At 54.4% G+C, this 12,103-nt stretch overlaps 1 protein-coding gene across 1 annotated transcript; it reads left to right on the forward strand.

The window, feature by feature from the left end:
- The first annotated feature begins 2,583 nt into the window (after window positions 1–2,583).
- DOK2 (docking protein 2) lies at window positions 2,584–7,294 on the forward strand. Its single transcript, XM_069576053.1, has 5 exons — window positions 2,584–2,831; window positions 3,818–4,099; window positions 4,339–4,426; window positions 5,509–5,693; window positions 6,165–7,294. Exons 1-5 carry the CDS (start codon window positions 2,769–2,771, stop codon window positions 6,786–6,788), a joined length of 1,242 nt encoding a protein of 413 aa, XP_069432154.1. The 5' UTR covers window positions 2,584–2,768; the 3' UTR covers window positions 6,789–7,294.
- The last annotated feature ends 4,809 nt before the right edge of the window (window positions 7,295–12,103 follow it).

Below are 12,103 nucleotides of genomic sequence, written 5' to 3' on the forward strand. Positions count from 1 at the left end.
TCTGAGTTCACGCCTGCCACAAACAGCCACAGGAAAATAACTTTTCCTACTCCCATAGGCAAGGGATGGCATGGAGTGGGGGCGGGGTATCCAAGATTCCTGGGGCTCAGGCCTCTGGGGTTAAATGCGTGCTGTTTAGTCGCTCTGTCGCGTCTGACTCCTTGCGACCCCATGGCCTACAGTCCGCCAGGTTCCTCTGTCCATGGGGATTCTCCAGACTAGAATACTGGAGTGGATTGCCATGCCCTCCTCCAGGGGATCTTCCCAGCCCAGGGATCGAACCCAGGTTTCCTGCATTGCAGACCGATTCCTTAGGGTCTGAGCCACCAGGGATTAAATAGTTTCCTGGTAATCTGGCAAGCTCAGGCTCCCCCCTGTGGTTCTGAGTGGAATGCGTCCAGTTGACCTTCAGGGAAGGAGATCAGAGAGGTGGAGGGGAGGATCCTTTGTTGTCTGGCTACTCAGTCAGGTCCGGTCCACCCACCAGCGACTTCAGCATCTCAGGTCTTATGCCAGGCCTACTGCATCTGAATCTGCAGTTTTAACCAGGTTTGCACATTAGCGTTTGAAAGGCACTGCTCTGACAGCCCCCAGGATGGCCTTAGAAGCCCTTCTTTTCTCACTCCCTAAGGAGATGCTGAATCATCCACAGTCCATGCAGCCCCTAAGTAATGTTGCCTCCCCTAAGGGGCTGGAGAAATGGAATTGTTGTTGTTCAGTCACTAAGTCAAGTCTGACTCTTTTGCAACCCTGTGGACTGTAGCTTGCCAGGGTCCTCTGTCCATGGAATTCTCCAGGCAAGTTATACTGGAGTGGGTTGCATTTCCTACTCCAGGGATCCAACTCATGTCTCCTTCATTGGTAGGTGAATTCTTTACCACTGAGCCACCAGGGAAGCCCAGAGAGATGGAATAAGCCACCTACTTCCATACTCTTAACCCCTTCTCAAGGCATTTTCCCCCCTCACCATCATCCTTGGTTCCCCTTTGGTTTCTGGATCCACCTGTTCAAATCCAGGCAGCTGGACTGAGTGTCATGAGCTTTCTGTGTCTCAGTTCTCTCCTCCCAGAGCCCATGATACTCATGTTTTGAGCTGTTTTGGTAAAGCACATGGCATGTACAGCAGAAGGTCTGAGCAGTGCACTGCTCTGCTCTTCCCAAGACGACCAAACCCCTGCAGTAGAGGAAATGGCTCAGTTACATAAACACCCATTATGGGGTTACCCCAAGAGTGCTAGTCTAATTCTCTGGTTTTCCCAATATTTCCGCACCATGCCTCTGTCAGATTGCTTCTCTAAACCATTTGGCCCAAAGTTAGATAGTCTCTGAGGCACTTAAATTTCCCCTAAGCCATGTATCTACTTGCACGGAGTCTAGACTTTGTTTGCGTGCCAAGCTGCTTCAGTTGTGTCTGACTCTTGTGGTCCCATGGACTCTAGCCCACCAGGCTCTTCTGTCCATGGAATTTTCCAGGCAAGAATACTGGAGTGGGTTGCCATGCCCTCCTCCAGGGGAATCTTCTGGACCCAGGGATCCAACTCATGGCTCTTTTTTCTCCTGAACTGGCAGGCGGGTTCTTTTCCACCAGCGCCAGCTGTTGTTTTTGTTCAGTCACTCAGTCGTGTCTCACTCTGACCCCATGGACTGCAGCCCACCAGGCTTCCCTGTCCTCGCAGCATCCTTGAGGCCAGCAATAAAAAGACTGTTCAATTAAAAGATCAGTTACCCTGGTGCTTCCTCCTCTGGCCTTGTGACTTTAGGAGACTTGCAAACAGGTGGGTTCACGCCTGCCCTTCCTTCTTCCAAGGGTAGAAAGTATGTCTGGAGACTGTGTGGACCTGGAACCTTTGGTAACTGTGAAGCACATTTGATAACTATGAAACTTTTTTTTTTTAATATGAGAGTTTGCTATTGTAACTTAAAAGATAACCTCCAGATAGAATTCAAGTGTCTTTATAATGTTCACAAAGGCTGAAAAGAAGGTGGACTCCGACAGTTGAGACGTGCTTGGGGACTGTAGCTCGCTTCAGTGTGGAGACATTCATGTTTCTAGAAGCTCAGGAGGTGGTGGGTGTGTGTGTCATTGTGGGGGACAGGGAGTGTCCCCACAGAGGGAAACCATTTCAGCAGAGTGTATGAAAGTACTGAGGCTAATGTGTCCAGTGTGCCCGTGTGGCTCAGCTCTTGCTGAGCTGAGAGACCTGGTTTCCGGTTTGGTAGCCCTGAACCTGTCCTCAGCCCTTCCTTGAGCCTCGGTCTCCTCATTTTTAAATGAGGATGTTGGGCTGGTTGATTTCTCAGGTCTCTCCTAGCTCCATCATGCTAACCATCCAGCCTGAGCATGGTGGAGCCTTCAGCTCCTGGTTTTACAGTCAAATTTTTGTTTCTGGGTCTCTGTTCCAGAGGGTCAGTCACCCTGTGTTGTTGACTTCCCCCGCTCACATGCCTCAGGCCTCTGTCCCTGAGCTGCGTTCAGTGAAACACTAGAGTTGGGTTTTTTGGAAATTCTCTCTTACTCACTGAAAATGCAGGAAGCTTGAATGTGAAACCCACTCGTCAAAAAGAAAACACACACACACACACACACAGAGCAAGAAACCACAGGGCCTATCGGCCTGTCGTCATCAAGCAGCCGAGAATAGTGCAGAAAACTCTAGGCAGAGAGGAAATGAACTTGAGAGAAGGGGGAACCTAGGGCAGAGAGGAGCGACAGAGGGTGGGAGTGGAAGGGGAGAGCTGGAGCTCAGGGGCCCCGGGATGCTGCGAGGATGGAGGGCGTGGTGGTGAAGCAGGGCTTCCTGTACCTCCAGCAGCAGCAGACTTTTGGGAAGGTAGGAAGAGCACTGTTGGCCTGGGGCTGGGCTGAGAGGTGGCGGAGGGTGGGGTGCTAGAGACTCCCCGGAGAGGAGAGGAGGCCCTGGAATGTTCCAAAACCCTTATGGGGTGATGGAGACTGCCATCTACCACACTGGGTGCGGAACACAAGCTTGGGAGGGCTTGTTCCTTAGCAGCCGCTTGCTCCCTTGAGCAGCCTCCACATCATGGCCTTTGCTGACAGCCGTGACCCCAGGAGGAGGGGATACCAGAGGACTCTGACTCTTTCTTGTTCTGTGGCGACTTCTCCTCACCGGGACACATTGGGAGGGACTGGACTGCACAGTGGAGGGGATAATTAGGGATGGCCGTGGAGGTTCCTTCCTCTTTTCCTGCCCAGTGGGCTGCGTTTGGCTGCTTTTGAACTTGAGCAGGGGTCTCTGGGAGCCAGGGCCCCATTGTGTCTAAACTCCTTTTCATTCTTTCGGCCTCTTTGAATAGGGAAGTCCTCCTTCCCTCAGGGGACCCACCCCAGGGTTCCTCTCTCTCTCTCTGTCCCTCTCGTGGCCTCAGGGCACGAGTGAAGAAGCTTCAGGACAGCCAGCAAGTTCCTGGGGACAGGGCCTTCTGTGGGGCCTCATGCAGAAAGAGGAGCTCCCCAGTCTGGGCTCTCAGGCTGCCCTCCTCACCTCCTCTGGGCTTCAGGACTCACAGGCTTTCTGCCTCTCACCTGGGATTCCCTGCTTTGAGCTTACCCAGTCTCCCTGCAGTTGTCTTCATGGGGCTCACCCCTGTGCCTTTTCTTTTTTTCTTGCCTCCGGCTTCCTCCCTGCTGTCACTGGAGGCCTCTTTCTGGGTCACTTGGGGTGCATCTTCAACACATACTAACTCTTAAGGCCTGTGTGAAGCCCTCTGCCTCCTTGGGTTTCCTGTGATCTTCCCCTACATCTCCCCCTGGGGTCCTCCTCTCCCCGCTGGTCACTATCTCTCCATCTGGGGCCAGAAATGGCGCCGGTTCGGGGCTGCACTGTATGGAGGTTCAGGCTGTGCATTGGCCCGGTTGGAGCTCCAGGAGGGCTCGGAGAAGTCGCGCCGGGGAGAGGCCCCCCGGAGGGTGATCCGCCTCAATGACTGCCTGCGGGTGTCCGAGGCCAGCGGGGAGGCCAGCAGCCCTCGGGACACCAGCACCTTCTTCCTGGAGACCACGGAACGCCTGTATCTGCTGGCCGCCCCCACCGCCGAGCGTGGCGACTGGATACAGGCCATCTGCCTCCTGGCCTTCCCCGTGAGTCGTCCAGGGCTGCAGAGAAGATGTGGGGCACCGGGTGCCTGCTGAGGGCAGGTGTTGTGGGAGTCAAGGTCAGGATGCTGAGGGTGGTTCTTTGGTGGGGTGTGGATCCCAATTCAGAATAAAGATGGGAGCGGTAGGGGCGGCAGATTGAGTGCATTTTGCAAGAAAGCTTAGGGTGGCCAGAGGTGGGGCTGGAGATGGCGATGGTGGTGAACGTTGGGCCTTCTCCCCAGGGTCAGCGGAAGGAGCTGTCAGGGCTGGAGGGGAAGGGTGGCCGGCCCCGCATGGAGGAAAATGAATTGTACAGCAGCGCGACCGCAGGTGAGGGGGCCCCCCGCTTCTCCCCTGGCTGCTCTCTCCAGGGCGTGGTGGGGAGGAGGTAAGAGCTGGCCGGCAGCCGGCCCAGTCTTCCTGCCTTGTGGTTGCCCCCGGCCCCAGCCAGCCCCTTATCAGCCACTCCGCATCGCTTCCGGCCAGGCCCAAGGTTGGGGAGGCTGGCCTGCCTTAAATGTCAGCCCTTCACCCTTGGCCTTCTCCCTCTGATCCAGGCCTGGCTGAGGGACCCAGGTGAAAGTGCTCGTCTGAAGTTCTCCCTTAATGGGTCCTGAGCAATCGTCTGTAAAAAGAATGGTTTCCCTTCTGTGGATCTAAGGTGTCCTGCAGCAAGGGAGCTTTCTGCTGACAAGGCAGTCCCCCTCCTGTCCTCTTGTCTAGCGCTCTGGGAGCTGCCTGGGGGGAGCAGGAAGACACAGGGCAAGGGGTGCATCCAGGCTCCACCCCTCGGAGGGGCCCCCAACCCCCCGTGGCCTCGGCAGAGGGTGGGTAGGCAGGGAGAGCTGGGGAGGTGGGGTAGCACCTGCAGGTGTGGCAGGAGGGATGGGGAGGCAGCTGGGTTGGGGCGAGCAATGAGATGGAGGAGACAAAGCTGTGACTCTGGCGACAGGAGCAGGAAGGATGTGGCCGCGGAGGAGTCGGGGTGCTCGTGGCTAGGGCACGATGTCTCCTGGGGGAGGGGTTGGGGGTTCCTGGCATCTTGGGAAGTCTGACCTGGCCCAGGGCAGCTAAGTCTTCAGAACACAGGCACCAGGGTCATGGGGCCACCGATAATACTTTTCTCCTGGAGACCTGGCCTGCTTATTTAGAGCAGTGGCGAATAATCCGCCTGCTAATGCTGGAGACGCCGGAGACCCAAGTTTGATCCCTGGGTCAGGAAGATCCCCTGGAGAAGAAAATGGCAACCCACTCCAGTATTCTTGCCTGGAGAATCCCATGGACAGAGGAGCATGGCGGGTTATAGTCCATGGGATCACAAAGATTCGGACACAACTGAGTGACTGAACATGCACACACACAGCATTGAAAAAGGTTGGCTGTTTTCCCCATGAATTGTGTCTCCTCCCCAGGGACCCCCCAAAAGGAGTTTGCTGTGACCATGAGACCCACAGAAGTCAGTCAGAGGTGCCGGCTCCGGGGATCCTACACCCTCCGGGTTGGGGAGAGTGCCCTGGAGTTGTGGGGCGGCCCCGACTCGGGCACCCAGCTATATGAATGGCCTTACAGGTTCCTCCGGCGCTTTGGGCGGGATAAGGTGAGCAGGGGCTGCCAGGGGTAGGGCAGAGGAAGGATGAACTATGAGAGAAAAGAGAGTGTCAGGGAGAGGGCTGAGGGGCGCTCAAAGGAAGAGAGAATGGAGGAGGGAGAAAAGATGAGATAAAGACCGGCAGAAGAAAATCAGCCCAGCCCAGGGGCTGGAGGAGAAACCCGGAGAGGGACACATGGAGGTGGAGGTGGGTGAGGGAAGGAAAGAAGAGGAAGACCTGGGTGGGGAGTAACGGGCCGTGTGGAGGATGAACTCTGTGCCAATCTTCATACGCTGATGGATGGAAGGAAGAAGGAAAAAGGAGAGGGGTTTGTAAGAAAAGACTTGGAGAGGAAGCAGCTTGGGGAGAAGGCCAAGCACCTCCCCAGCCAGAGGGAAGTTGGAGGTGACGTGTTTGTGATTGAAAACTGGGTATAGGAGCAGCTGGCCCCCCAGTAACAGGCTTTCTCCCGCACCCAGGTAACCTTTTCCTTCGAGGCTGGCCGGCGCTGTGTCTCAGGAGAGGGCAACTTTGAGTTCGAAACCAGGCAAGGCAATGAGATCTTCCTGGCCCTGGAAGAGGCCATCTCTGCCCAGAAGAACGCCACCTCTCCTGGGCCCCAGACTCAGCCAGTCCCAGTCCCTGCGGTGCTCCCCCGGCCAGAGAGCCCCTACGCCCGACCCCACGACTCGCTGCCACCACCGTCGCCCGCCGTCCCGGTGCCCGCTCCCCGGCAGCAGCGTGGACCAGAGGGAGAGTATGCCGTGCCCTTCGATGCAGTGGCCCGGAGCCTGGGGAAGAGCTTGAGGAGCATCCTGGCTGTTCCTCCCGAGCCTCCAGCCGACCCTCTGTACGACAGCATCGAGGATCACCCACACCCACGACCCGACCACATATATGATGAGCCCGAGGGGATGGCCCCCCCGGCCCTGTATGACAGCCCACAGGAGCCCCGGGGTGAGGCCTGGAGGAGGCAGGCCACAGACGACAGGGACTCCAGCGGCCTCAAGCATGGCTACGTAGTGGGACAGGACTTTGCTGCTTCTGGCTGGCCACAGGGGACTGAGTATGACAATGTTGTACTTAAGAAAGGGCCAAAGTGATGGAGTGTGGAGGAAATGCGATCCCCAAGGGAAGCCAGTGCTGGAGTCCTATGCACATGGGGCCAAAGTTAGAGGCTAGTGAGAAGGAGCTGGAGGGGCAGGCAGGCCCCCTCTTCCAGCTTCTGCTGGTGACTCCTGGCCACCGCATCCCAGGAGCCCTGCTCTGCTCCTTCTTGAACCCTCGGCTTAACCACTTTAGTCTGGTCCGAGGAATTGTCCCCTTCAGGGCTTGCGGCCTGAGTCACCATCTGAGGGCAGGAAGAGTGCCCTGCGGAGACTGCCCTTCTCCTACTCCTTCTCCACTTCCTCTTCTTTTGCCAGCCCCGCTGGCCTAAATGGAACCTCCGGCATTTAGAGGACAAAAGGATGTCAGCAAATCGCCCTGGTTCCTCAGTCTGTGTGGGCCACCTTTTCAGGGGACAGCTGTGGCCCCAGGCATGCAGGAGGATGGCTGCTGCTTTCTGCCAGTTTTGGACTTCTCTGTGGCATTAAACGTTTCAGAAATATTTCTGTGCAACATGAGAGTGTGGGAGGCGGGGATGGGACAGGCATGGCCCTGCTGGGGGTGGATACTTCGACTGGTCACCATTGACACCGCCTCTCCCAGCAGCAGGAGCCTCTCTGGGCATCAGCTGGGACCCCACATCTGGTCACAGATATAGAGGTCTGCGCAAGTCAAGGCACTCTGGGAAAGATGCTCAACACTTTGCTAGGGTAGGGTCAACACCCAAAAAATAGTGAGGAAGCTGTGTGTGTGTGTAAACCTGGAGTGGAAGACAGGCAAGAGTAGAAATGGGACTCATCCCTTGCCTTTCTAAGACTTACTCTCCTTGTCTGTAAATTGAGGGAGTTTCTCCATTTGGGTTCTGAGAGCCCTTCCTGTTCTGAAGTTCTGCATTGGCCCTTGTGTTTCTATAGGGTTGGCCCGAAAGTTCCAACCCAGTATTTCCCTGCAGGCTCTGTGCCGTCTCCTTTCATCAGAACCTGCTTTCATGGAAAGGGCTGTTAGTATGTTTCTGCTACTGGTCAACTCAGCAGAATTACAGGGCACTGTTTGTAAAGCCTCCCTTCACCTCATGATGCTTATAGTCTAGAGGTGGGCTGAGATGAGGACACAGATGTCTATCACAAAAGGGGATGTAAGTTTCACAAGAGGAGAATCAAGGCCTGGGGGTCAGGGGAGATAGCTATTCACTGGGGGACCAAGAAAGGCTTCGTATCAAAGATGGCATTTAAGGTGGCCCTTCAAGAGTGGGAAGGGATATGAAAAGAGGATACTGGTAGAAGAATGTGAGTGGAGGCATTGGGGGAGGTGTGTACATGCTCAGGAAAGAGTTCTGTAAGGATGGAGGGGAAGGTAGGAGGGAGATTCAAGAGGCTGGAGGCATATGTATGCCTGTCTGCCTGCTAAGTCACTCAGTCATGTCCAACTCTTTTTGACCCTATGGACTGTGGTCTGCCAGGTTCCTCTCTCCATAGGATTCTCCAGGCAAGAATACTAAGTGAGTTGCCATTCCCTTCTCCAGGGGGTCTTCCCAACCCAGGGATCAAATCCATGTCTCCTGTGTTGCAGGCAGATTCTTTACCACTGAGCCACCGGGGAAGCCTGGACGTATGTATACTTATGGCTGATTCATGTTGATGTGTGGGAGTAACCAACACAATATTGTGAAGCAATTATCCTCCAATTAAAAATAAATAAATAAATAAACAAGAATGGAGGGGACATGGGGCAATCTAGTTGAGAAGACAGATGCAGATTCTAACCCTGTTGTGCAGGAATTTGTACCTAATTAAAGGGGAAGGAGGAATGACAAGGCTTTATTTTTTAAAACTTGTATTATAAAAAATTTCAAACACACACAAAAGTGGGAGGAGTGTGTAATAAATCCCCATGAATCCATTAATTAGCTTCAAGAATTACCAATACATGGCCATCACATTGACAAGGCTTTTAAGCAGAGAATATTATAGAGCTCTGTGTTAGGTCAGTAAGCTGCCGGGTTACTTGGAAGATGGACTGATGCCACAGTGAGCTGAATTGGAAAGGGAAATTCAGAGAGCGGGGGTCCAAATGCTGTGGTAGAGCCAGGGCTTGTGGATCTTGGAGTCACATTGGATGTGGAACACAGAGAAATGAGGTGTTGCGGAGAGATTTGGGTTTGCGGAAGAAGGTGAACTGAGTTTCTGACAGTTTTAGGCTAAGAAGGCTTGACTCTCTGGAGAAGGGCATGACAACTCCCTCCAGTATTCTTGCTTGGAGAATCCCAGGGACAGAGGAACATGGGGTCACAAAGGGTTGGATACGACTGAAGTGATAGCACCCATGCACCCACGCGTGATTTTACTCTATTCAGCTAGAAGGGTCCTAGCAGCAGCTGGAAACGGGCTCCAGAGTGGGGAGGGAAGCAAGACAGAGACCAATGGGCTGCCCAGCTTCACACGTGGGTTGTGGGCACCTTTGATCTCAGCTCATGCTTTTGCCCCCTTTTAAAGGAATTTGAGGCAATGGGTGAGCAGGCTGAGACAGAGGGGGAAGCCACCCAGGAACCTTGACTCTGGCCGCACCAAAGGACTAACCTGGCTGCCAACACATCCCCGCCTCGGAGGACACTGGAGGCAGGAGGCCTAATGCCTCTAAAGGTTTCCGTGGCTCCCTCTCCAGGCGAGGGGTGGGAGCTGGGCGTTCGCAGGCAAGGATGATGGTGGTGGTTTGGTCCCTAAGTTGTGTCTGACTCTTATGACCCCATGGACTGTAGTCCGCCAGGCTCCTCTGTCCATGGGATTTCCCAGGCAAGAATTCTGGAGTGAGTTGCCATTTCCTTCTCCTCTCCGACCCAGCGACCCAGCGGTTAAACCTGCGTCTCCTGCGTTGGCAGGAGAATACTTTACTAACTCAGCCAACAGGGATGTCCCACCTATTTCAATTTCCATGAGTACTTGGGACAGACACCACAGCTCAGCCCAGCAGGGGGCAGTGTTAGCCTGTGGAAAAGGCCACTGGGGGCTTAAGCCCTAATCCCGTGAGGGGGCTTGGTCCTACAGAAGGGAACTTCAAGATTTACTGCCCAGAAGAATGGGGGGATAATTGCAAGGATCTGCATTTCAGAGCTGGTCCCTTCAGATCCTCAGAGTCTCTCTTGGAGGACTGTGGACCCAGCCACTGAGAGGTGTGGGGCCCCAAGCTGAAAACTGCTTCTCTCCTGGCCTCTCTCCTCTCTACTGAGATCCTGGGACTTCAGAGTTTTTCCCTCTGAAGCTAGCTTTGCTCGAAAGGGGAAGTGGTAGATTGGGGCCCTGGGGAAAGATGGGGTGAGAGCTGGTGGGGGCAGGGGAGCAGAGCATTTGGGGAAGTGGGAGGGGCCACGTGAGTCCTGAAGATGCTGACTAAGCCCACGGGGTCTCTCTCAGATGTGACCAGATGGGGCAGGTCCTCCAGAGAGCCGGGCCAGCCCATCCCCAGTGGCACCATCACCTTGGACTTGGGCCTTGTTCCCTAGTTGCCACCATGGACCAGCCCTGCTCTGCACCTGTGTGGCTCCTGAACAGAGTGGTTGTGCAGGAATAGCTTCATGCAGGCGTGAGCCTCAGGGATGAATCTCTGCAAACAGAAATACAGAGGTGAAGCCCTTCTTAAAGTATTCTTCTAGCAGCCTGTTGTCAAGGAGCAAATTCATAGATGAGGAAACAGCTTGGTCTTGAAGGGGACAGGGCAATCAATGTAAGACCAAGAGACAGCTCTGTGACAGCTGCCAATGCCACGAGATGTTCTGCCCTGACCAAGGCACTTAGAGACTGCTTTTATTTGCTAAGTGTGCTATGCAGAGGCAACATCAGGGCGGGCGAGAGTGGCCTTCCCTGGGGGCTCCATCTGTAAAGAATCCAACCTCGATTCAGGAGACCTGGGTTCCATCCCTGGGGTTGGGAAGATCCCCTGGATAAGAAAATGGCAACCCACTCCAGTATTCTTGCCTGTAAAGTCCCATGGACAGAGGAACCTGATGGGCTACAGTCCGTGTCCATGGGGTCACAAAGAGTCAGACAGAGAGCCTAGCATACATAGAGATGTATACATAGATAGGTGTAACTGTGTGCACACACAGACAAATATTCCATAGCATTCCTGTTTCTTTGTTTTCCTCTTTGCCTCCCTTCCCCCCCCCCGCTCCCAGAGCATAGGACCAATATGTGGGGGGTGTGTGTGTGTCTGTGTGTATGCATGCACTTGTTGACTTCTGGTCCATCCCATAAGCCTGCTCCCAGGCTATGCTGGGGTGACCAAGGTCCTCTGGTGAATTCCCACCCTGGAGCTTCAGAATAAACCGAGACCCAGATTGTTGAGGCCTCTCTGCTCTCTCAGCCTCCTCCCTGCTGGCTGCACTCAAGCTGTTGCTGCCACCACCTTTCAGCAGTGATGCTAACCAGCCTCCTGCCTCGTGGGCGCTGATTCAATTAGCCAAGGTGCCCACCTCCTGCCAGGGCCATTTATAAAGTCAGCAGGGGCAGCTGGAGATCTTAGGGAGGGAGGGGTTGGGAAGAGAGGGAAGGGAGACCAGTGAGCTGGGAGGGGAAGACAGAGGTGTGAGGGGGATCTGGGAAGGGGTGTCTCATCTGATTAGGCATCCGGTGGGCTTCTCCCCTGGTGGGCGGGGCTGCATGTCACTGGCCTGCCTCACTCCTCAGCTCCCAGGCCCATCCCATGCCAGCCAGTGCAGAGCAAGACCATCTATCTCCAGCCAGGCCTGCCTTTTTCATCTGTGCTCCCTGCCAGCCCTCTTCTTGTCTATTTATTATTATTATTCTACAATGTATTTATTTTTAATTGGAGGATAATTGGTTTACAATGTTGTGTTGGTTTCTGCATACATCAACATGAATCAGCCATGGGTATACCTAGGTCCCCTTTCTCTTGAACCTCCCTTCATCTCCCACCCCATATCACCCCTGTAGATTGTCACAGAGCACCAAGTTGAGAGAGTCCTCTTTCTGACACCAGACCCTGGATCTCTGGGCCAGAGGTGGCCGGAAGGTTAGGGAGGGAGAAGCAGGGTCTGAGGGATCTGTTGGGGAGCTGGAGCCCACAGCTGTTAAGTAATTCTGAGACCTGCAGCCTGGGACTGGCTCAGCCTTGGGCTTCGGTGTCTGATCAGAGAGGGCTGGTGGTGCCTGAGGTGTGCCTGAGGGGACTACAGCTTTTGGGTAATAATAATGTTCTTGAGTTTGTACAGCTTTCCCTTATTTATAAAGTGCTCTGGGGGCAGTTAGGTGTAGTTGATTAGGCAGACATACTGTACCCTGTAAAGTGTGTGTGAAAG

Source organism: Ovis canadensis, chromosome 2 (assembly GCF_042477335.2).
Source record: "Ovis canadensis isolate MfBH-ARS-UI-01 breed Bighorn chromosome 2, ARS-UI_OviCan_v2, whole genome shotgun sequence".
Lineage (NCBI taxonomy): Eukaryota > Metazoa > Chordata > Mammalia > Artiodactyla > Bovidae > Ovis > Ovis canadensis.